Here is a 27,152-nt window from a genome sequence, read left to right as displayed (position 1 = left end):
TCTGGTTCCTACTTTTGATGCTATTACTTCTCTTTTCTTCTTCCAAGACATAAAATTCAGGTCACTCCCAGACAAACCTAGCCCCCGTCACCCACAACTGACCCATCAACCAAACTACACAACATCTACAGATCTGGAGTGGCCTGTGCTGCTAGTAAGAATATTTAACAGTATAGCCACGTTGCAAAACAAACCGGCAATTCCTCAAAAGGTTACAGTTACACTGGTTCCACTCCAAGCTAAATACTCAAGTGAAATAAAAATGTATGTCCACACAAAAAGTCATACATGAATGTAGAAAGCAACATTACTCATAATAGCCAAAGAGTGGTAATAATGCAAATGTTCATCAACTGATGAAGAAATAAAATGTGATATAGCCACACAATAGATACGATTTGGCAATAAAAAAGAATGAAGTTCCAATATATACAAAATATGGATGAACCTTCTAATCATTATGCTAAATGAAATATATCAGACATAGAACACACATTGTATAACATTTATATGAAATGTACAGAATAGGTAAATCAATAAAAACATAAATTATATTAATAATGATTGCCTAGTACTAGGAGAGGTGAGGGAAAATGGGAGAATGATTGCTTTTAGGGGAGCAGAGAGTGATGAAAATGTTCTAAAATTGACTGTGGTTATGGTTGCACAACTCTGAATATACTATAAACCGTGAATTATTGCACTTTCAGGGGCACCTAGATGGCTCAGTTGGTTAAGTGGCCAACTTTGGTTCAGGTCATGATCCTGCAGTTCATGAGTTCGAGCCCAACATTGGGTTCGGTGCTGACAGCTTGGAGCCTTGGAGTCTGCTTTAGATTCTGTGTTTCTCTCTCTCTCTGTCCCTCCCCCTGCTCATGCTCTGCCTCTCTCTCTCAAAAATAATATTTTTTTTTAATTTAAAAAAAAATTTTTTTTTAACGTTTATTTATTTTTGAGACAGAGAGAGACAGAACATGAACGGGGGAGGGGCAGAGAGAGGGAGACAGAATCGGAAGCAGGCTCCAGGCTCTGAGCCATCAGCCCAGAGCCCGAGGCGGGGCTTGAACTCACGGACCTCGAGATCGTGACCCGGGCTGAAGTCGGACGCTTAACCGACTGAGCCACCCAGGCGCCCTCTCAAAAATAATATTTAAAAAAAAATTTTTAATTATGCAGTTTAAGTCAGTAAAGCATATGATATGTGAATTACATCAGTAAAGCTGATGTATTTATATAAAGAAATTTCAGGCAAAATAAATTAGCAGATTCACACTAAAGAAAATACAGGGATGTTTTTCAGGCAGAAGTTAAGAGAATTCCAGATGGAAACTACAAGATGCAGAGAGAAAGAACTATAGAAAAAGTAAGCATATTGGAAAAACTAAATAAACGATTGCTGTATGGGATACACATACACAGACACTAGCACTAACAGCAAAATAAGGATAGAGTTAAAGGGTTTGATGGTCCCTGTATTGTCTAAAAAGGAGTAATATTCATAGTAATTTATACTGCACTTTAATAAAGTCAAGGATGTATTTTGTAATATCTAAAGTAGCCACTGAAATTTAGCAAGGGGGGAAAAGGAATGAAAAATAACTAGTACAAAGGAAAGCAATGAATATATGAATAAAACAAAAAACATATGCACAAGTAGAAAACCCAAGATGTAACACAGATTTATGCCCAAATATATAAGGGACTAATTAATCAGAGATAACTAGATATGTCAAATAAAAGACAAAGTTTAGCAGACTGGATTTAAAAATTACATGCCGCTTACAAGGGGCACACTTAAATTTAAGAGTACAAAAAGGATGAAAGTAAAAGTTGGGGAAAAGATACAATGCAAACACTAACCAAAATAAACGTAATGTAGCCATACTAAAAATCAGAAAAAGTAGACTTTAAAGAAAGTAGTATTGCTAGAGATAGAGGACTATTTAATAATGATAAAAGAGTCAAGTGCCAGAGACAGAAAAATTCCAATTTAATTGTACCTCATAACTCAGCCTCAAACCATATAGCAAAAAACTTCAGAGAATTAAAAAAAAAAAAGACAAATGCACATCATGGAATATGATTTTAATACACTTCACAGTAATTAACTGAAAAAGCAGGGGAAAAAATTAGAAAGGATAAAGACTTATTACTTGTACAATGCAACCAACTTGACCTACTTGATATATACAAAGTAAGAAAACAATTACCCAACAAAAGCAATATACATTCTGTGTAAGTATACATGGAATTCTCAACATTGACCTAATGCTATTTCCAAAGACTGAAACCAGACACAAGTTCTTTAACACAGTGTAATTATGCTAAAAATCAAAAACTAAGGTAACTAAAATATATTCATGTATCTAGTTAAGTAATAATTTTCAAAATAATCCAAGACTCAAAAAAAATCACATGGAAATTTTTTCATGTTTTAAACATTTATTTGCATACAATGCAGATAAAGTCATAATTAAAGGGAAAAATAGGCTCAAATGCATATATAAGAAAAAGAGAAAGGCTGCAAATCAATAATCTAACTATTCATCTCAAGAAATAGAAAAGAGATAGGAAATAAACTCTCCAAAAAAAGTCAAAGGAAATACGGACCAGGAAAATAATGAAATAGAAAACAAACAAAATAGGATCAACAATGAATCAAAGGTGGGTTCTTTGGTAAGTCCTTATAATAAAACTGATAAACTCCTGGCAAGACTGATCCAGAAACCAAGACAACACAAATTACAAATAAAAGAAATGAAAAGGGGGGGAGGCGGCATTGCTACAGATCCTTCAGGTATTAAAAAAAGAATAAATAAAGGTAGTAAGAGGACATTAAGAAAAACTTCATGTCATTAGAATTGAAAGCAAGAAACTGACAAATCCCTAGAAAAACAGAATGAGTCAAAAGTGACACAGAAGATAGAAAATCTAAGTACCATAATTATTAAAAAACAGAATCTACAAATAAAAATCCTTCCCACAAAAAAATATTCCAGGCCCAGATGGCTTTACCTATGAATTCTACCCAACATTTAAAGCGAAAAATAATACCAATCTTAAACTCATACACAGGACAATAAAGGTGTAATACTTCTCAGTTTTTTTGAGCACACCATAACTTTGATACCAAAGTTTGGCAAGATCATAAGAAAGAAATATTCCAGGACAACTGATAAATATAGATGAAGAAAAAAATAAAGAAAATAATAGTCAATTGAATCCAGTGATATAATAAAATATATAATTCATCAAAACTAAACCGTGATTATTCCAGAAACACAAAGATGGTTTAACATTTTTTAAATGTAGTTAACCATATTAAAAAAAGGAAAAAAAATCCTCTAATCATCTCAAAATTAAGATATAGTATTTGATAAAAGTAAACACCATTTATGACAAAAATTCTTAGCAAACTAGGAATAGAAACTTTCCTAATCTGATAAAGATTCTATTAAAAAAAAAAAACTACAAGAATCATACTTAATTTTGAAATGTTGAACACTGTTTTACCTCTGAGATTAGGAATCAGACAATGATGCCTGCAATCACCACTTTAATTTAACATCATAGTGGAGCTATGATGCTCCAGAGCATATAAGCAAAGGAAAAGAAAAAAAAAAAGTATAAGGAATGAAAAAAAAACAGGCTTTCACTTTTTACAGATGGCATGACTCTGTAGATGGAAGATCCAAAAGATTTGACTAAGTATTAGAAATAAATGAAGTTAGCACAGTCTCTGGATGTAAGATCATGATACCTAAACTAAAGCATTAGATTTTATATGCCTGCAATTAGTAATATTTTAAAATATCATTTATAGTAATATCAAAAAACAAGTAACTTGAATCTTTAATTGAGTAGATTAAATGTAATAAAAAATTTATAGTGATGCAAGACCTAGACACAGAAAAAAAAACAGAAAGTTTTATGGGAAATGTAGAGAAAACCTAGGTAAATAGCGAGATAAACCAGATTCACAGGTTGAAAGATTCAGTATAAAGACGTCTATTTAGCCCTACATTAATTCATACAAATTTAATGTACTCACAATAAAAAATCCCTATAGGTTTTTTGTGGCAATTGATAAGCTGCTACTAAAATTTATACAGAAAAGAAATGGACCAAGACTAGCCACATTAAACTTGAACAAATAGGTGGACTTACTCTACCCAACATCAAGATGATCTCAAGGCTTGTGGGTTCAAGCCTTGCGTCAGGCTCTGTACTGACAGCTCAGAGCCTGGAGCCTGCTTCGGATTCTGTGTCCCTCCCTCCCTCTCTCTGCACCTCCCCCCGCTCGTACTCTATCTCCCTCTTTCTCTCAAAAATAAATAAATGTTAAAATTCAAATAAATAAACAAATAATAAAGCTATAATGAGATATGACATTTTTTTAAAAATTTTTTTTTAATGTTTATTTATTTTTGAGACAGAGAGAGACAGAGCATGAACGGGGGAGGGTCAGAGAGAAGGAGACACAGAATCTGAAACAGGCTCCAGGCTCTGAGCTGTCAGCACAGAGCCCGACGCAGGGCTCGAACTCACGGACCGCGAGATCATGACCTGAGCCCAAGTCGGCCGCTTAACCCACTGAGCCACCCAGGCGTCCCAAGATATTATGACATTTGTGCCAAGATAGCAAAGTGGACAAATGGAATGAAGAAGAGAGCCCCAAAATAAACCCAGGCATGGACAGCTGCTTGATTTATTATAAAGGCAGCACTGCACAATAGGTTCTTTCCAAAAACGGTGATGGTCAACTGGATAGTAAATGAAGAAAAAATATGGATCCTACCTAATAATCACAAAAAACAAATTCTAGATGAATCACAGTAAAGGCAAAATGATAAAACTTCTAGGGAAAATGTTTTCATGATAATGCACTAGAGAAAGATATTGTAAATAAGGCAAAGAATTAATTATAAAGACAAAGATTGGTTTTGACTACCTGGATAATTATTAAAGAACTTCTGCTCATCTATAGACACCATCAATAGAGTGAAAAGACCAAAGTAGGAGAAGATATTTGTAATACACATTAGGGCTCATACGTAGCATACATTAACAAATCCAACAGCTCCGTAAAAAGACAAAAGACAATACAACTGAATAAAATGGGATAAAAACCAACGGGCATTTCACAAGAGGATATTCAAAACAGTGCAAATCCTTAGATCCCAACCATCAAGGAAATACAAACTACAATCACAATGTTATACCACTGCATACTGCTCAGAATGGTTAAGAAAAAGTACTGACATTACAAAGGGCTGGTGAAGACGTGGAGCAAATGAGTCTTACGAGCTACTGATTGGAAGTATAAATTGTTACTGTTTAGTAAACTTATTCAACAAAAACATGCATAAAATGAACCAGCAATTCTACCACCAAAAGAGAAATAAAATGATGTTCATGGTAGTACCATTCATAAAAGCCTCAAACTGAAAACATCCCAAATTTCTGTCCAACATTAAAACTGATAAATTATGGATGGTGACAGGACAGAATACTGCACAGTAGTGTTAAAAAAAATGTTACACGCAACAACATGAATTTCACAACATCAGCAAAAAAATATTATATGAAGTTAAAAAAAGAAAACAAATTTATGGAGTTAAAAGTCAGAATTGTGGTTATTGCTCAGGGAGACAGATGTGTGACTGGAAAGAGTGTGAGGGAGCTTCTAGAGTGCCAGTAAATTTATTTCTTGACCAGGGTGATGGTTTCACAGAGTTGCTAATTTTGTAACAGTTCACCCAACTGCACACTTACCATTAATACTTTTCTGTAAAAGTATGTCAATAAAAGGTTTTAATATTTCATCAATCAGTATCTCCAGCCTTGTTCAAACAAGCTCATACCTCACATCGTCTGATGCTGTGTTCACCTTTCACTCAAATCAAAGACAAATTACCATATGATTTCACTTACATGTGAAATCTAAAAAACAGAACAAACGAACTAACAGAAATAGAATCATGAATACAGAAAACAAAGTGGTGGTTGCCAAACATTAGGGGGTTGGAGGGAAGAGCAAAACTGGTGAAGGGGTTAAGAGGTATAAACTTCCAGTTATAAAATAAGTCATGAGGATGATAAGTATAGCACAGGGAACAAAAAAGCCAGTAATATTATAATAACATTGCATGGTGACAGATGGTAACTATACTTACGGTGGTAAGCACAGCCTAATGTATAGAACTGTCGAATCACTATGTTGTACGCCTGAAACTAACAGAACACTGTCAACTATATGTCAATTTTTTTATAAAGCTCTCCTTCAACTTTCTGTAATGGACACCCATGGAAAGTATAGTCCCTTGTGCTATGGTAATAACAATATCCAATCTCTAAGAGCAGCAATGCCAGTCTAAGAGGCAAAGCTGTATATAACCTCCAGTGTCTCAAGAAGCAAAAAGCAATGACCTTGACAGACTGTCCCTTGACATTATCTTGGCTGTGGTTCTGGGTATGGTTCTAGATGTCTAGCCTCCCTTGGGTCCTGATTTCCGTACGTGAACCACCTGGTATCTAACTGCCTCCCAAAGAACCCTTCCTAATGCCATCACATTGGGAGTTAGGGCTTCAATATCTCAATTTGGGGATGACAAACATTCAGCCCATAACAACTGATACATTATTCTTCCCCCATCAAATTACTCTTTCTCTTTCCCAAGAGTGGGCCATACCTTACTACTTCTTCACCGTCCCCTCATTTGTTAACGTTTTGGAATTTGACCTCTCCTAACCACTTTTACTAAATTACTGGGTCATCCATGCACTCCTCTTAACTACTAAATATATTGGTCTATTTATCAAGTAAGTTTTTTTTCCAGATGATTTCCCCTCTCCCTCCTTCTTATCCAATTAAAATACCTCAACCTTGACAATTTTTCCCAGTCCCCTGCCCACTTCTCTTTCCTTTCTTCCTTCTCTTCTCCCTCCTTCTCTCCTCCCCCTCTGCCTTCTCTCTAAAAATTCATCTGTTCCCAATATCTCAATCCTGGTAATTCCCAACTCCACATATTATTTCCACCATCTCATAATAAATTTCCAACTACAGCTCTAAAATATTTCCCTAAGGCACTTGTACCCCAATGTTTATAGCAGCACTCTCAACAATAGCCAAATTGTGGGAAAAGCCTAAATGTCCATCAACTGATGAATGGATAAAGAAATTGTGGTTTATATACACAATGAAGTACTACGTGGCAATGAGAAAGAATGAAATATGGCCCTTTGTAGCAACCTGGATGGAACTAGAGAGTGTTATGCTAAGTGAAATAAACCATACAGAGAAAGACAGATACCATATGTTTTCACTCTTATGTGGATCCTGAGAAACTTAACAGAAACCCATGGGGGAGGGGAAGGGAAAAAAAATGAGGTTAGAGTGGGAGAGAGCCAAAGCATAAGAGACTCTTAAAAACTGAGAACTGAGGGTTGATAGGGGGGTGGGAGGGAGGGAAGGGTAGGTGATGGGCACTGAAGAGGGCATCTTTTGGGATGAGCACTGGGTGTTGTATGGAAACCAATCTGACAATAAATTTCATATATTAAAAACATTAAAAAATAAAAAAAATAAAATATGTCCCAAAGATACCGCAATTTAATTGCCTCCAAAATGTTACTGGACTAAAACTAATCAATACCTTTACCATACTTTTCTAGCCATTCAAAAGAGAAGCATTAAGTTCAGATCCAACTCTTCCTTTCTCACCCACTATGATATCCAAACACTAGGTAATCTACTCAGATCCATCACTCCATTCAAGCCTTCTACCAAAATGCTATTTGTCTTCACAACCTTCTCTTCCATGAACGATTATAATGGCTATTCCTTTTTGTCTCTCATATCTCCAATATATCTTATACGCTGCGATCAGAGCAATACAACATCCTCAAATCAGACAGATTCAGTAGTTACTTGCCTTCAAAAGCTCCTCACTGCCTACCATACACATTCTCCTCAGCATCAGTAAAGTATTTAAAAATCCATGACTTCCCTACAAAAAGCTCATGCTTGAACCACACGGGAACATTCCTTCCACAGAATTCTCAGTCCAGTGATCTTTTCAGCCTGGAATGCCCTCTTTCTCTTTGAATTTCCCTCACAAATGGAAATCTAAATTCTTCCCTCAAGGTTCAGCTACAAAATTAGGCCTTCTATTAAGTCTTCTTCCATTGCCAGTAAAACTGCTCCTTCTTCTATAATCCCACAATACTTTTATATTTCTAATATAAGACAATTCACTTTCCCTTGCATTATTGTTAGTTGTATTTATAAAGCACTATATTGTGTAGTTTAAGGAGTTCATTTAATTTTCACAGCAACTCTGTAAATGAAGTACTTAGCCAATTTTTTAGGGATGAAACAGGCAGAGAGGCTAAGTAACTGGACTTAACACACACACACACACACACACACACTACTAATTCCAAATCTCACAATTAAAATTTACATTTATTAAGTGCAAAGACTCCAAGGCCCCTTGCATAGCCCTTTCTGTGTAACAGATCCTTTGTGTTTTAATATAACCCTGTTTTACTTGTCTGAATTTAATCCATTCTTGAAGACACAACTCAAAAGTTTCGTCTCCTCTACTTAGCTTTCCTTGACTCTTCCAGGTCTTACTGATCTTTCTTTTAGGCTGTACCATACTACTTGCAACGTTTTTACAAACACCTTTTTTTGTATATATTTTAACATACAGTTAGTCTTACCAATAGGTCTATAAACTTGGGACCAACCACCATGTCTTATTTCACTGTGATATCTTCTAACCACCTAGCTCTCAGTTGGTGTTGTTTTACCTATTTTCTGATTGACGCTCAGTCCCCAATTTATCCCCTGCTCCAATTCTAAGTCCTTTAGTTTTTGCATTATAGGTATGGATCAACTATTGTGACTAACTAAAAAATATATTTTAACAGTAAATATTACTCAACCGACTCACAGGTCACGTAAGTATTTTAATCATCTGATGGAAGAAAAATCAAGAGCGATTATTTTAGATGACTGTAGAGGGCAGCAAAGCAATAGTAGTATCCTCAAAGATCTGCATTTTTCTTAGGCAATTTCAGAGTTGTTTTTATAGTTTAGCAGATGTTGTTAGGATTCAAACTTTTACAAAGCAAGAGACTTTTTTTGCATGCTCTATACAAATTTCACCAACTACTTATATATTTAAACATTTTCACAATCAATATAACAAAACTGCGTCAATGTCCAGATCCTTTTATACACATACGGAAAAATAAGTTTGATAAGCAATCCATGGCTTCAAAATAGCCACCAAAAATTGCTAACTCTTACGAATCTAAAACTTGAAATGGTTTTCACAATCTTAAATGTGGAAAAGAATGTCAATAGTTAACCAGTCTTATTTCTTCCTAAGAATAGGTGTCTTCATTAGTGTTATTAATTCTGGCCTTGATATGCCTTCTTTTATTATTCAAAATCAGTCTGGTAACCATAGAAGCTATACCAGCTTTAAAAGAAAAAAATAAATAAATCTTTGACATTGTACTAGTGTACAACAAAGAGAAGTAACAATTTGAAAGAGAATAGGAATTCCTTACCATTATACTTCAATATTAAAGTTCATTCTGGTTTTCAGATGAACTAGCCAAAGCTGTATAAAATAATCATAGATTTATAATCATATACTTACAATGCTTATAGGAATGGAGAAGCTACTATAAAAGTTGACAGTCAATACAAGCGGATTATTTGAACATGTTACTCAAGGTTTTTGTTCGTGGTAATTTTTTATCTCTTAACTTTAACAAGCAGAAATCTGAGGTTCAGAACAGCTGCTAGAGACATTAACATATGCAGACTCATGGTTTAGTGAAAAATGCTATGATGTTCTAGCCCTATGTCCGTAATGAGAAGGATAAAACTGTAGTTAAGTACCTTCTCCCACTTGAATCTCTTCAATAAAAAATAAATAAAATAGAGAAGCTTTTAAAAATTTTGCATTTAAAATAAAGTAACCAGGGTATCCCTAAGCACATTTAAAAACTAGACAGTTTAATGGTGTGACTTAGCCAATATTTAAATTGAACTTCTAGCCATGAATGATTATCTCTAATCTGAATCAAATTAGAAGGGAATTTGGAGTTCATAATGACAGGACACTTATGAAATGAATCTTAATCTAGCCCACAGTAGCTAAGACTAAATTAGAAATCATATTAATAAGTTTCAAAACAGCCTAAGATAATCTAGTAATAATGACAATCATGTCTATCATGGATAACACATAGAAATAGTTACTATATGAATATGATTGTGAACCACAGTTCACCAATACTACTATTTCATTAACATTTTTGGTTTTCCTCTAAAGTGAAGACATTAGAAGGGTCAAGCACAGGGTCATGTGGGTGGCTCAGTAGGTTGAGCATCAGACTTCAGCTCAGGTCATGATCTCATAGCTCATGAGTTCAAGTCCCAAGTCAGGCTCTGTGCTGACAGCTCAAAGCCTGGAGCCTGATTCAGATTCTGTGACTCCCTCTCTCTCTCTGCCCCTCCCCTGCTTGCACTCTCAAAAAAGGCATCAAGCACATTGTTAATTGTATACAATGTTCTCAACACTGAGTTGGAGTCTCAGTTGTATGCACCTATATTTATAATTGCCTCTTGGTTTTTTCAGGTCCTTCCCAATAACAACACTGACATATTTCCATTACAAAACAGATTAGGTATCTTAATCTTACACTTTATTTTGAAAATTCAAATTCAGGGTGAGATGTGATATACACAAAGTGAGGCATGTCACACATAAGCTGTTTAAACTACATATACCCTGAGATAAATAATGCACAGCTGATTTTACAATACCAAAGGAAAAAAACTGTATTCCTCCTAGAAGATCAATTTTGCAAACATCTCGATTCAAAATGGGTAAGACAATGGGGAATAAAGACACAAACCTAAAGACAGCAAAAACGAATTTTTAGAAAAAAAAGAAAAGCCAATGAAGAACTATCTCATCAAGCAACATCTTTAAAACCTACCAACCTCTTCTAGCTTATTAGACAATATGTATGTATTCACTCCCCCCCATCTAGGAAAGTAGGAATAGGACTGTCAAAATAGGAATAATATCAAATATACAAATCCCTCTAGGGATATACTTCTGAGTGTGTTCTGTACAACATAGCTTCTGCAATGTAACAGGTATTACACAAAAAATATTTTTTTTAATTAGTTTGTAAAACAGTATATTTTATGGAATAATTTTTTAAGCTATTAGTATATTAATGCATATAGTGACTTCACATAAGCGGGTTATATAGCTGGTTTTTTTTCCATTCCCAAGTCTATCTAACCACAGTATTTTATCCCAGAAACATATCTTCTGAGACTTGAATTCAACAGAAACACTTTGGCAAACGTTGCTTTAAACCTAAAAACATGAAGGAAAAAAAAAGTGAATAGAATGTGTGTGCTTTTTCCTCTAATGACCACATGTCACATTATTAAACACAAAAGAGGGTAGACGTCCAGGGACTAAGGAATGAAAGATATCTAGGATCAGATAAGAAATAAAATCAAGTTCACAAAAGTTTCATAGCTACTTATTATAGCTATTATTCTATTTTATTTCATTATTTTACTTCAATATGGAAGATGAAATCCTAACCAAGTATTCTCTTCATGCCAATTATGTTACAGCAAATTTGGTCAATTCCTTAAACAGTTATTAATGGGCAAAAAAGCAAATGTTAATAAAATCTATATAGTTTGAAAAATAATCTTTGTTTATTACAATACTTGTTATGATACATACAATGAAGCATGAGGCAAGATCTCTACTGCAAAGAGCACACATTACAAAACAACTTATAATTAAATACTACATAACAAATGTAAGAGTAACTAGAAAGAAGAAAAGCTCACTTTAGTCAAGAAGTGGTGAGGGAAGGCTTCACAGAGAAAACTGATCTTAAACCAGCTATTTCAGAATTTCACTAGGTAGGCAGGAAGAGTAATATTATTTTAGGCCTTATGAGTAAGGACCAGGGACAGGCATTACCTACTTCAGAGACACATATAGTTTAGGCCTGCACTGTCCAATATGGTAGCCTCCAGCCACATGTGACTACTGAGCACATCAAATACAGCTAGTTTAAATAACAATCTGTAAGTTAAAATACATACCAAATTTCAAAGACTTAACTAGGAAGGAAAATGTAAAACATCTCAATTTTTTAGTATCAAATGCACAGTGAAATGATATTTTGGTTATACTGTGTTAAATAAAATACATGATTAAGGTTAATTTCACCTGTTCCTTTTACTATTTCTAATGTGGCATAAGGATAACTTAAAATTCTGTGTATGGCTCATATTATATTTCTACTGGACAGTGCTAGTTTAAATTTGACTTTGCTATTAAACTCCTGAAATAAAGAAATTTGAGTGCCTACTATATGCCAAGCACTTCTGATACATTAGTGAACAAAAGAGTGGAATATTTCTTTCAGAAGAAGAACCACATCTGGTCAAATCATAAATTTAAATGTAATAAAGAGCACTCATCAAGGGAAGAGAGAATCATCTGAAGATGTCTCTCAAACTACAAATGTCCCAGTCCCCAGGCTCTACTCCCCACCCCTCTTGCAAAAATTGTCAATCCAGTAAATCCACAGTGGAGCCTGTTTGAATGTTACTTGAAAAAGATTCCCTAGTAACTAAGATTTGAACCCAACTGCACACCCTACTTCTGCTGACCCTGGCTAGCTGAGAACAGTGATTTATAGCACCGCCTTTCCTTTTAACTTTATTTCTTCTGAATAACCCTAAGCTGAGAGCTTAAAAAGCCTCCACTCAGTGCAAAGCTAACCTACTTAAAATAAGAACAAGTTTGATTTCTCTAAGCCATTAAAGTTCAAGGAAATCAAAGTTTTTTAAAAAATACTTTCCTATCTATAGATCCACAGGTATAATTTACTATCTTACACCTACAAAATAATCATCTGAAGTGCTGAAAGACATACTGCCAATTCTTAGCCACTTAATCCAGTTATGAGATGGCATATTTTTACACATGCCTCAAATTCCAGTTTATGAATATCTACACAATGCAACAGGTAGTTCTCTCCTACTCATCTTAATTAGCAGAATGAATGTTGGGCAGTAAATAGGACTACAAGAAAAACAATCACCCTGTATGCTATATGAAAGAGAATACGTAAAATTGAGATTAAGTATGCAATACAAGATCGTTTCTAAAACAGTGTAGTACTATTATAAAATAGTACTAAAAATAGTATAGCATGAGTATAAAATAGACTACAGTACCTGCAATATGGTTGTTTCCAAAGTCATAAGGGGAAGCTCTCACTAAAGTTTTAAATGAATTATCTATAGTATAATAATTGAGTCATTTAGGAAAAAAATTAAGGCTCACCCTTGATAAAGAGTCAGGATAAATTTTATTTAAATAAATTATTAAATGTCAGAACCTAGTATAAAAACAGAAATCTTGGGGTGCCTGGGTGGCTCAGTCCATTAGGCATCCAACTCTCGATTTCAGCTCAGGTCATTATCTCATGGTTCCTGGGCCTCCTTGCGATTCTCTCTCTGTCCCTCCCCCATAAGTGTTCGCTCTTTCACTCTCTCAAAATAAATAAACTTAAAAAAAAAATAGAAATCTTAAGTTTTATGAAATTCAGGAAAGGATACATAGTCAAGACTTTAAAAAATTTTAGATAAAAATACAAAAGGTAATCAAAAGTATGACATTTATGGTACTTACATTTTTGGACCTGAATGCTTGGAACATAAAATCATCTTTAATAATCATTCTATTACTAACTTAAGGATTGATTTTATCCTAAATTTATATATTAATAGCCATTATTAATTAAATGCCACATCTTTCACAAACTAGTTAGTCCTTACTATGAACTGTTATAAGGACTTTAATGGATTATAGAATATGCTATAACAATATGTTATTTACTCTAATTTTAAAGGGGCAAATCACAAAATGTCAAAATACTCTATTTTTTAACAAAGGTATCCTAGCCAGCTTCTCTTCAGTAATTTTCAAATAATAGGCAAGAAGTCATAAGTTTAACTTCTTAACTATACAAACGCAAAATGCCCATTAGAGTTCCTGAATCGCTAAATTAAATATATTTAAGCATAATGAAATAAACAAGACAGTAAATACACACATGCACACACAAATATAAAATTGCCCAGCTTTTTCCAGTTCCTATTTCTGATGCTATGGCTAAATACAAGAAAGGAAGGTCTGGGGTTTTTTGCTTACTTTTAAATTTGGTTCACTTTCCAATTATATCTGCTAAGAATGCGGAAAGATTTATATGGGCAGTACATATTATAGGCTCCAACCTGATACTATCAGTAACTTGATAAGTTAGAAGCTTACTTGTGACACTTTTCTCCAACTCTACATTTTCAATACATTCCAAGTGACCTTAGGGAACTGCCAAATCTTAAAATGCATTCCACATCATCAAGGGAAGATTCAACTTGGTTCCATACAATTACAAAAGTTAATTTCACTGTATCCTCATATTCTAAGAATTGGTCTTCTGATTATTTATCTGAAACAAATTTAACAAATATTTAAAGAGCACTGACTGCGCTACACATTCAAAAAAAAAAAAAAGCTGTAAAGTGCAAATAGATTAAGTTAATTACCTCGAAAACTCAATTCAAGACATTAGGGTAGAACTGAAGAATGGCAAATACCAGGCAAGTTAGTTTATAATGTGCAATGCTACTAACACTTGAATGTTTACCATATTCCATGCACTGTTTTATTATTTTATTCTTTGACTTAGTTCTCTCAACAACTCTACACACAAGGTGATATCTTTTTTTTTTTTTTAAGATGAGGTTAAATAGCTTGCCAACAATTCACAAAGCTATTAAGTGGCAACCTGTTTTTCAGAATCAAACTGCCCATTTAGTATTTAAACAATAAAGATCAGAAAGAGACAGGAACAAACTTCTACCACCTACCACAATGTCTAATCCCACTAAGATCTGCCTCACTGATTTTAAAAAGTAATTTTACTTCTCACAATTCACATTTATCTTTACCTAACGCGTTTGGAATCCCTCTTCTGGGCAACCCCACAGTACCTCATGCAGATCTCTATCATAAACACTTGACTGTCCTATAATCAACAATTGTCTTCATGTCTATCACAATGCTGTAAGCTCCTTGAAGCCAGAACTCTGCCTTATTCATGCTTTATGTCCCCAAGTGCCTATCAAGTGCCAGGAATACAGAAAGTACTGAAAGTGCTGTTCAAGATTCAATTTAATAATAGATCTTCTTTATCGTCATTTATCATTAAATAAAACCTTGATGAAAATGTGAAGTCATGGAATCCTAGATTCAAATAGGAATGGACAAAGACCAAACAGGCTTTATTATCTCCTTCATTGATACCATACCCCTGCTAACAGTCTCTACCTTTCAAGAAGAATGTTGGAAGGAAAGTGAGATAAACCTGATCACATATGAACTGAATATTGCTATCATAAAGAAATATAGCTGAAACTAATTTAACACTGTGTGTTAACTACACTTCAATTAAAAAAAAAAGAAATATGGAATTCTAGAAAAATGGGATTTAAATAAATGGGACTTATCAAGTAACTTGATGTTGTAAATCTAGTCCCCTTGACCTTTATACCTAAGAATTTCTCAGGCTTAAAAAACAAAACAAACAAATAAACAAAAACCAGAGTTTGTAAACCTGTAAAATTCTCACTTTAAAAGTTCAGTTCTTCCAATAAGACAGATAGTATACACCCTCAAAACAGCAAATATATGTAATTTTTTACACCTTTCAGAATATCAAATCTACCAGTTGCAAGGGTTTTGTTTTAGCACATGAACAGGACATAAAAATTATCTTGTACTAATAGATGACATTGCAGATGTTGAGCATAGTTAAGGTCATGCTACATGTGAGCAGCATATCCAAAAAAGCAGCAAAAAGAAAAAAAACTACGTGTCAAACAAGTAAAATATTCTGATTAACAAATCATCAGACAATCACCTCTTTAAAGCCTAAAAATCTTTTCAATTCTAAAACTGACTACTCAAACATTAGTACACGCAAAACCTTGTAAGGAGTGCTACGAATGTCAAATCAACAAATAGGTTACATGAAGACAATTCTACTTCCATACTTACTAAGCACCCATAAGTCAGGACAACTGTGCCCTACTCAAAGACTGAATTCTAAAATAGAGAGAGGTTGATGGAAAAAAAAAAAAAAACTTGTCATAAGGGTTCACAAATTAGGGTGTTATTAACACTACAAGCCAGAAAAGGAAGCTCTTTAAAAGAACAGTGCACAGAAACACAAACCTAGTGCCTGTCTCTACAACTACCAGCAAAATTGACTCTAAAAACTTGAATTTACACCTGCTCTAAATCACAGTCCATTTGCCTATACTGCTTGAATTTTTAGGACCTTAAATAAAAATATCAAGCCCCTCCAATAGCACATCACCAAAAAGGATTTAAAGAAAAACACACCTTTCTTCTGCATGAAAACCGTGTGTTCCTTCTAAAGTAATCAACCCTTGTACAAGCCCTTGAACAAGCACTATGAAGTTATTATTCAAATTCAGTATCTTTGATTACACGCACATGTCACCTAGTTTCAGTCTTCTATAAGGCTTTGCTTAGCAAGATAAGCCTTTATTAGAGGTACAAATAATATTCACTTAGTCCTTAACACAATCTAAATCAGGATAGTAAACTGTTAACACCCTCTCCAACTTTTCTCCCACTCAACTGTAATCCACCATCTTCTCTAATGGCAAAGAACAGTATACAAATTCAACGTAGAATCTTGCATCAATTTACAGAGGTAGCAGCATTAAGAACTGTGTTGTGGAACCAAACAGCTGGGGAGTGGAGATACAGAAACAATGCAGATTAGATAACAAGCCACTTATCAGGCTATATACCCTGTAAATCAGAAACTTTCATTACCGTGCTTGAAACGCGGTGGTGAATTGGTAGAGGAGATTCTCAGCCTATAAGGGGCATTCAATCTCTTGAAAACTCTGCCTCCCCTCATAAACCAACTACCCTGACACACCTCCCGGAACAGGACTCTCTTTCTTCTAAATCACACCATCTCAGAAATCCGCACACATCTCTCCTTTTAATAAACACTAATGAAACTTCTGGTTTCATTTACAATCCCACTAAACACAGATCCAACAGCAGCCTTATGTACCAATAAAAATGTCTTAGCTACACTAATCTTTGCGCAAGCGTTAAGTTTTGCTTCACCTTCCTCACCAAGTTGAGTGTTCGAATGAATAACTTCCTGCAGTATTTCGGTATTACCAAAAGCCAAAGCTAATCCCCCCAAACTGGTGTGGCCTCACGTTCCCAAATCACCGCCTTCCATTAATGATCACTTAGTCCATCTCTCTTGCATGAGGCGCCAGATTTTTTTTTTTTTTTTACAGGATCCTTATAACAAGTGGATTTCTAGTCTCGGATACCTAGGAACAGAATTTACAGAGACTAGCCCCCAAATGTGATAGGAAAACTGTAACATAAAATGAGGGGACGAGGCGTGGGGTCTGTTTTAATCTGAACAGCCAGAGCACAATCGATGCAATCAGGTATTTAACACACAAATCGAAGTCCTGAGGACAAACAGCGTTCGCTATAATAAACATGGACAGTGTGAGAGACGTCCCATAAACTGGAAGGCAGCGACGGGCTCAATGCAAAGCGATCCAGAGGCTGCCGGGGCAGAACCGGGCCGGAGGACGGAAGAGAACTGTAAGGAATGCTGCAGGGTGGGCTAACATGGTGCCTTCTCCAGAGCGGGAGGCCAGGAGGGGTTGGGAGCCTACGGCTTCATCCCGTCGGGCTCTGGTCCCTGGAGGTATCTGGACTCACAGCTCAAGTTTCACCAGGGAAAAAAGGAGGCGGCAAACGTGCAGCCCGGCACCTTCGCCCCAGCCCAGAAGTCCGCGCTCTCGACTTCCTCCGCGAATGAGCGAGGAAGTAACGGTTCCCGGAGCAAACACGAAGGAGCTCCCCGCGCACCCAGCACTCGGCATCGGGCAGCGGCGAGCGGGGGAGGGGAGCGGCCGGCCGGCCGCCCGGCGCAGCACTCGCCGGCCCCGGCCCTTCCCGGGCCTCGCCCCGGGCGCGGCGAAAAGTTTCCAGCCAAAGTCCGCGGCACCCTCTAGCGCAGTCAACCGCCGAGCACAACCGCCTTACCGCCCCGGAGGGCGGCCCGCGCCGGCCGGCGGTGGAGCCGGGACCCTCGGTCGCGCCTCCCTCAGCCCGCGCCGGCCGCCGAGGTTCACCTACCACAGAGCCGGGAGAAGAGCAGCAGCGGGAAGAGCAGCAGCAGTAGCGGCGGCGGCGTCGGGGGTGGCAGCAAGAGCCCGGCCCCGGGGGGAGAAGCGGAGGAAAGTTGTGCTTTGCCGCCTCCGGGACACAGCGGGGCCGGCCCCGGGGTCCGCGCCATCCCCCACCCTCCCCCCGGCCCTCTCGCTCGCCCGCCCCCCCTGCTCCCCCGGCCCCGGCGCCTTAGGCTCTGGGCGGCGGCAGCAGCGGCCGCGGCGGCAACGGCGGCGGCGGAAGGTCCGGCGCGCGCGTCCCCAACTCCCAGTTCTTGAGCCGTCGCCACCGGCTGACACTCAGCCGAGCGCTCGCGGCTGCCTCGACTCTGCCTTCGCCGACGCCACTGCCTAGGCTGAGGCGGGAGCCGCCCGCCGCTGCCGTCGCCGCCGCCGCCACTCCCCTCCCCCCGGCACCCGCCCGCCTCGAACTCCTGGGAACTCGGAACGCACCACCCCGCCCCGCACGGGAGGGGGAGAGGAAGCCGACCCTCAGAGCCGGCGCTGGGACTCTCCCGCCCTCCCTGCACAACTCCAGCTCCCGTCTGATCGCCGACTGCAAGCCGCGTCTCCTCCCACCCCGCCCTCCTACACACGCTCCTCCCCCTTCAAAAAAAAAAAAAAAAAAATCTCTTCTCTCCACTTTGATAACGGGTTTCTCCCAAAGCAGGGCTTTCAAGAGGACAGGAAAATCTGGAATAGGTTAGTAGGCCCCGCCCCTCGTTCCTGCCTCGTCCCCGCCTCGTCCCCCCTTCCAAATGTTTCCAATGGTCTCGCCCACTCCGCCCCTCGCGGGTCCACCGCTGCCCCGGCGCTGACGGAGGCGGAGGGCGGTGGGACAATCGTGCTGGCTGCTCGCCTCGCCCCGGCCGCGCTCTCCCTCTGGCGGGGTGCCGGGGCAGGAGGAGGGGGAGTGGTGAGGAGGGAATGGCAGGATGGGCTGCCCTTCCGTTGCCCACGCTAAAGGTCCCTGTCTAGGAAGCTGAACACAGCCTGGAGAACTAGTCATCTCCCTCCTCGCCAGGGACGCAGGGGGCTGAAAGGAGAGACTTTCTCCTTCCTGCTTCCCGGGACAGCGGCGCTCTCCGAATCCCTTCTTTCTTCCCAGCCCCACTTTCCCCAGCCTTCCGAGGCTTGTTTGCACAGGCAATTTTCTTGCTCCTTTCTCTTGGGAGGGCGGTTTGGTGGAGGGGTCAACGGAGCCGAGCGAGGAGAGGGGCCCCCAGAAGGTTTGCTTTCTCGCTCTTGCTTCTCCGGCCGCCGGGCTGTCCGCTGTCCTCGCCGGGCGACTGGCAACAGGAGGCCATGGATTCCCCCATCGGAGCGCCTAGAGTGCGGTGGTGTTTTTCTTTGGTTTTGTTTCATTTGCATGTTCGCACGTGTAATTTTATTTTCATTGCTTGTTTTCCTTTGAGCTGACCGCGGTAAAGGGACCTGGGGAAGTGTTAAGCATTTGGCCCTAAGAGGTCTGGGTTCCACCACGACCCTCCCTCACGCCAGATGGCTGCGCGCTCTGCCCTCTTCATCCACCCGCCACGCACAGCCCTGGTGGCCTGACCTTGAAGCCACAGCCCCTGGCGGTTCTGCTGGGGCGGTGGACAGTTTGGACTGTCCCGAGGGGTGCTGGAGGCAGAAGACACGTCCTCAGTCCTGATACCATTAACTAATTGTATGTAGGTCCTGCTATCTCCACCAGATAGTCGTAAATGTGGCTCCAATAAGAAGAAAAGTCGAACAAGGATTTAGCCGCCTATCGCAGCTAAAACTAATGCTTGCCTGCCGCCAAGAGCACGCCCCTTCCATCACTAGGGTTCCCCCACCCTCCACCCACTGATTTGCAATGTTTTACTCACCTCCAAAGCTACACACCATTCTACCCCTGCCTACCTCTCTTTTTTTCTTAACTTCCGCCTCCCATCCTGTCTCCCAGCGCTCTGGTTTAGTGCCTTCTCTTCTTCCACCCCCTTTCTCTTCTCTTTCTCTGCCTGTCTCTGTCGTCCCTTGTAAGCCTGTCTCCTCCAGCCACTCCTTTCCATCGCCTATCCTCAGGATGCGCTTGTGAATAAACCTTGTCCTGCGTCTCTACTGGAGAACCCCTGATGATGATCGTAATTGACGAAATGTAGCTATTGTGACATTCCTCAGCTGTGCTGACACCACCGTTTCCCTTGAGAAAATTTCTTTTCCTATTTTCTCATTCTCTAAACCTAATTTCACTGCTAAATTTAGATAAAGCCCACTGTGCAGCGACTAGCTAATTATCTGTTTAGATAACACTTAGACACGTTGTTGAGAGTCAGTTAAATGTTAAACAACCAAAATTTTAATATCGCTAGCCAATTTCATTCCACTGGCCTTACCATGATCGGTCCAGTTTCCAGGAGAAGTAATTTAGCCAACATTTGAAAAGATGCCAAAGGCTTAACATGGGGGGCCATTGTGCAATTGCTACAGAGACCATGAGGGATTAGCAGGTTTAGTGCTTCTCAAAAGGATGATACGGAGCTTTAAAAAATATATTTCCTCCATATTTTGAGAAATTGGATTAGTGACATGTTATGATTATACTCTCCTCTGACCTAAAGTGAAGAGAGAGCGTGGAAGAGCAGTATTTATAGATGTTATATAAGCATTAAAAGAGCACCATGCTGGTGTTTTAGGTGCATACATGCATTATGTTCTAATGTTAATCGCTTGTGTTGATATAACATCTTCAGCCAGGATGTCAAAGTACAGGCTTCCCATGGAAGGCAACAATGACTGTTATCCCTTCCCAAAGAGGAACCTAGGCACAGAGGTTAATTGAAAATGTAAGCTGTATGGGGTGATTTTTCTGCCAGAACCAAGTTCTTGCCTTCCAGTTGGCACACTGACCCCTCAAGATTCCTTTTAAAGTTAAAAACAAATTTACTGAGGTACCTCAAATTTCTACTTTCAAAGTGTCCAGTCTTAAATTACATTGTCCTCAAATGAAGACATACTCACCCCAAACCTTCCTGTTGGAAATTATTACTAGCTGCAAAAAGAGATTTTATATTGTACGGTACAGCTCATTTTCTCTCCAGGGCCAGAATTGCTGTTGACTTTAAAAACAAAACCTTTGTCATGAGAGTATTACTGGGTTTTATATCCTTTTAGTTGCCTAACTTTACAGGTAAGTTCACCTTTATTGTTTGAGTGACAAACTGGTTCAGAAATAATTATAGCTAACTTATTAATATTTCTGGCACCATTAAATCCAAAGTATGCATGTATTTTCCAAGAAGAAAATTATCTGAACAAAAGGCAACATGATCCTACTGCCAACAATGATTTCATTGTTTTGGGTTAAGTGTATTGATGGTGTCCATCCCACTTTCTGCCTCAAAGACTGTTGGCCAATTATCGAGGTTCATTAATTCTTAACTAAAAAACAAAGGTTGACATCTTAACAAAGAAGTAATTATGTACAGTGCTGGGCATTTTACATTTACTCAGATAATCCAAATTAAAGGTTTGAGACTATTATTGGAATTTCATAGCTGACTCTGAAACAAAGAAAGTATTTTATAGGGAAGGTGGGCCATTATGTACTCAGCTTATTCCCCTCACCATCAGCAAATTTTTTATAACCTGCTGCGTGAAGAAGTATAGCTTCTCCCTCAGCGGAAGAGATGAGCAATGCTTTGTGGAATGTTTGAACTTGGTACTATGTTTGATAATAAGTTGATGTTACCCTACTAGAATCGCAGTCTTCTAAAGCAGAACTATGCAAATAGTTAAACTGTAAACCCACAAAAAAGTCCACCTACTTACAAGATCTTCACCAATCTTGCATTTATCAAATGCAACTGTTTTCCACTGAAAGGATCCCCCCCACACCTATATATTCATACTGCTTTCTCCCTCATATTTCCTTTGGATCTTTGCTCAAATTTCACTTTATCATTGAGATCTTCTATCACCACCCTATATGAAAGAGGTGTCCCTACCCCCAGTTCGTATCCCCCTTAACTTGCTTTATTTCCTTCATTGCACTCACAATCTGACATGTTATACTGAAACACAAACATCTAAAACAATATCTGCCATCTAAGTCCCAGACTTATGTCATCCCAGACGACTAAATGATAAATGTAGTGACATAACATATTCTAATGTATGTTTAATTGTAGACAAACCCAACAGAAGAATATTAATTTATTAATTTTTAAGGTCTTGGAGTATATGATCATGTTGAAGTTTTTAAGCTGGAAGATGATTAATGACCATTACTTATGACTCTAATTACTCCTAATGCTATGTATTAAGCTATCATCTCTCTACTCCCTATTGACCCTTCCACACTCTGGGTTTGTAATACTGGGGTTGGGGCTTTCCAAACTATATGTCTCCCTTGCCAGCTGGCTTCCTGGTGGGTTCTATCAATAGAAGTCCCTGGAGGGAGGGTGGAAGGCAGAGGGGAAAAGAGACGTTCCTTTCTGTTTGCTTCCTGCTCCTAACAGCATCCCGTCAGGAGTAACAGCCCTTTTCACTGTCATCACCGGTTGGTTCCAGCCTCATCCTTGTATACTCTAAGAACCAGCACTGGCCAGTGCCCACCGCTCAGAAGTTTGAGCCCTCACTCAACAGGAACCCTCCTCTGAGCTTTAATAACCCAACCTTTTCCTTTTGTTTACCTGCTCTAAAGGTAAAAATGACTCCTTAAAATTTACATCACTGGATTACCTCAATGTCCCTCTTTAGGGTGTGGAGACCCTCTCCAACCCCTGGGGAACAATACCCTATTATTAAATTCCCTCAGTACCATAGTATGGTTCCTGTGTTCCTGATTGGATTTTGATTGGTGCTTTACTTTTTCAGTGACTATTTCCCAAAACTTTCCCTTGTAACAGTTTTCTCTAAGTCAAACTGTTTAAAATAACAGAACCAATGCCAATCTGCCAATGTAAATAAAAACAACAGGCAAAATGTGTTCTATTTCGTTGGCAATAATCCAGGTTAAACAGAGGTGGGTTTGAAATAAGTAAATTTGGTGGTAATTGTGTTAATGTTTTAGTTGTATATGCATATGATTTGTTTTTGTTGTTGCTGATGTTCTTTATCTAGATCATGGTAAAAACAAATAGAAATTGCTCATTTTAGGTGATTTAGGTGATTTATTTCTTTTACAAAACTTGCTTGCCCTTGAGAATCATTACGGAACTAAAGATAAGAGACTGTCAGGGAAAAGAAAAAATGAACTTCTTTCCTAAAACTACAATGAAAACAAAATGTACATTTCACATAGCTCTCTAAAGCCTAACTCTATAATATACAAGTCTTTTGTAGGGGCACTAGAGTTCCATAGAATACATTTGAGGAACTGGTATTGAGGCAGAAAGAAGAGTTACGCCATAGCATTATGGGAGGTTAGGTAAAACGGTAGGCTAACTTAGCAAAGATGATTGGGCTACAATGTGCTGGATTCGATGTTAAGTGTCGGGGATGAAAACAATCCAAGTCCTGACCCCAAATAACAGTAACAGTATTCTTACAAGCAAGGGAAGGGTCCCACATCTGCCTACAAAAGACAGGGAAGCCCTAAGATAAACGATAACATTTGAACAGTCTGAAAGAATGACCAGGAATTTTCCATATGGATGGGGTAAAAGCAGCAGAGGGAATAGGAGAAAGACAAATAGAAGTATACAGAGGCATGACAGAGTATGACATGTTTTGGAAACCACAAGTATTACGTTGCTGCTAGAGGGTGACCTGAAGAGCGGAATTAGCAAGCAAGGTAAAAATGAAGTTAGGTGGGCAGGGAGCTTTCAAATCTTACAAAGACGTTTAGATTTTATCTTGTAGATCATGGGAACAACTGAAGATCTTAGAGTAAGACAACGACAACATTAGGTTTCTACAAAAGTCAAGCATGTGACAGTGAGGGTGGATGGATTGTCAGGGGGCCTGGGAAAAATAAGCAAAAATTCAGTGAGGAAGTTGTGATGGGCAGAGCAAATGAAGGTCTAAACTTGAGCAGCGGTAAGTGAATGGAAAGGAGAAAATGAATTCAGGAGAACTGTAGTATGTTAAGACAAAATAGTTTATTCCCACAGCAGTTTGAATATATGTGGCTAGCTAAGAGGCCACTGAGGAGGCCAAAGGCACATCAGCAAAATGATGAAAAAGAATGAAAGGAGGGGCGCCTGGGTGGCTCAGTCGGTTAAGCGTCCGTCTTCAGCTCAGGTCTCGGTCTCACAGTTTGTGAGTCAGAGCCCCGCATTGGGCTCTGTGCTGACAGCTCAGAGCCTGGAGCCTGTTTCTGATTCTGTGTCTCCCGCTCTCTCTGCCCCTCCCTCACTCGCACTCTCTCTCTCTGTCTCTCTCTCAAAAATAAACTTTTTTCATTAAAAAAAAGAAAAAGAATGAAAGGGGAAGCACTCAAAAGAAGGTAATAAACATATGGGTAGAGGCAAAGGGATATTAAGGAAAAAGAATGGGGAGAAAAAAATGAGGGCAGGGGAATCAAATGACAAAGGCTGATATAATATAATTGATGGTCTTATAACTTAATTGGGCAAATTTTATAATTTACTTCCACTGTATATTATTCCTTTAATTCCTGCAGGCATAACTCAGATTCATGTAATGGCCTGTACAGTTTCTTTTACATCATCATTAATAAATATTTGTTAAATGAAAGGGAGAGAAAAGAAAATAGTTTTGTGGCTGGTTTTGTATTTAGACTGAAGTGAACGAAAGAAATCTGGTGTCTGTGTACCTTCAGTACAATGAAGAGCCACTTTTCCCCTCATGGGTGTTTCAACAAATCCTGCCCTAATTAATTGCCTGAAGCTTTATCTCTAACTTGTACCCTTTGGTATCTAACCCACAACAGATAATCATCAGCCACTCCATGTCTCCTGACTCGGAGAGATGCACTTAAGGAGGCTGTGTGATGTAATATTAAGAGCTCCACTGCCTGGGTTTCAGTTCAAATCCTCTGTGACCTTGGGCAAGTTACTAATTCTGTTTAAAGGAAAGGTTTATTCCTTCTTCACAGTATTATTTAAGGGTAAAATTAGCTCATATGATGCCTATAGAACAGGTCTGATACACAGAGCCAAGAGGTGTTAGTTTTTGTTATTGTTATTATTTGTAGTAGGAGTAGTGTTAGTATTTTTAAATCTAGATTCAGGAATCGCAGATTGATCATCAGCAACCTGGGAATGGAATTCTGATAAGGCTCAAGTTTCCAAAGTGTAATTGAAATCTCGAAGCCAGTTCTGATAGACTCTGCCTACCATTAACCAGATCGTGCTAATTCAGCATTTCTTCCTTTTACAGACTTCTGCAGTGGACCTTCTGTGCTAGGCAGAAAAAAAGGTTTCCCAAGGACCTCCACATGCCAATCCCCAAAACCTGTGGCTGTGTTAGGTTGCATGGCAAAGGCAAATTAAGTTTGCAAATGGTTATTGTTGCTAATTAGCTGACTTTGAAACTAGGGAGAGTATCCTGGATTATTCAGGTGGGCCCAGTGAAATCAGTCACCAGGATCCTTGAAAGTCAGAGAAAGGCTGAAAAGTCAGAGGGAGATGGGACTATGGAAAATGGTCAAGGGATGCAATATTATTGTCTTCGAAGACAGAAGAAAGGGACAATAAACCAAGGAATATATCAAAGTTTGGAAGATGCGGAAGGCCAAGACCTGGATTCTCTCCTGGAGCTGGACTCCAGAAAGGAATGCAGCTCTGACCATGTCTTGATTTTAGCCAAGTGAGACCAGTGTTGGACTCCTGACCTACAAAACCAAAAGGTAACAAGCCATTGAGGAGTCTGTGGCAATTTGTTACAGCATCAGTAGTAAACTAATTATGATGTAATGAGAAATATATACTTAATCTTTGCCTCTCGGGTTCCTGGCACAGAGCTCCTAGAACCCTTGGAATTTCCTGAATGATAGGAGTGTCTTTTGTTATTTAATAAACTCCTTTCAACTGGATCTGCATTTAGGTTAGTGAGGTGACTCTTGGAGGATGGAAGCTAGTTGCTAGAGAAACCAACTGCATGATTAGAGGGTTGGAACTTTCAGCCTCACTACCCCTTCCAACCTCTAGAGTGGGGACAAGGGCTAGAGCTTGACTTAATCATCAATGGTCAATGATTTGATCAAATCATGCCTACTTAATGAAGCCTCCATTAAACATTCTAACCAAAGTGATTTGGAGAGCTTCCAGGCTGGTGAGTGAACACATGGAGTTGGGAAGGGGCTGCACTCAGGTAAGGCATGGCGGCTCTATTCCCCTTCCAAATACGTTGCCCTGTGCATCTTTTTTCCTTTGACTATTCCCAAGTTGTGTTATAACAAACCAGTAAATGTTAGTGTTTCCCTGAGTTCTGAGAACCATTCCAGCAAATTATTAAACCTCAGAGAGGAGAGTCAGAGAAACCCTCAGTTTTTGGCCAGTGGTCAGCAGTACAGGTGACAATTAGGGACATATGCTTGGCGTCTGAAGTGCGTTGGGTCTGTGCTAACTCCAGGTTGTTGGTGTCATAATTGAATTGTAGGACACCTAGTTGATATAAAGACTCGGATAATTGTTTAGGGGTGGGAATACCCCTCACCACATTTTGTGTGAGTAATGAGGAAACTTGAGTTTTCTTTTACTAGTACACTTCTCAACCCTACCACTTTAATTTCTTTGACCAACACTCAAGGACCCTCACATAAAATGCAGCATTATTTCTAACCACCCTGTCTAGCTTATCATGAACTCCACTGTAAGCCAAC

General features: G+C 38.8%; 1 protein-coding gene across 1 annotated transcript in view; it reads right to left on the bottom strand.

Annotated features, from left to right (window-relative positions):
- NECTIN3 (nectin cell adhesion molecule 3) overlaps window positions 1-18,931 on the bottom strand; it is a 126,675-nt gene extending 107,744 nt beyond the window's left edge. The window contains exon 1 of the mRNA XM_027077684.2: window positions 18,366-18,931. Within this exon, the coding sequence (XP_026933485.1) occupies window positions 18,366-18,525 (160 nt within the window). The 5' untranslated portion in view covers window positions 18,526-18,931. The remainder of the gene's footprint in view (window positions 1-18,365) is intronic.
- Window positions 18,932-27,152: the final 8,221 nt, after the last annotated feature.

This window comes from Acinonyx jubatus, chromosome C2, assembly GCF_027475565.1.
Source record: "Acinonyx jubatus isolate Ajub_Pintada_27869175 chromosome C2, VMU_Ajub_asm_v1.0, whole genome shotgun sequence".
Classification (NCBI taxonomy): Eukaryota; Metazoa; Chordata; class Mammalia; order Carnivora; family Felidae; genus Acinonyx; species Acinonyx jubatus.
Note: the sequence above shows the minus strand (reverse complement) of the source record. Positions and strands in the feature narration are given on the sequence as shown.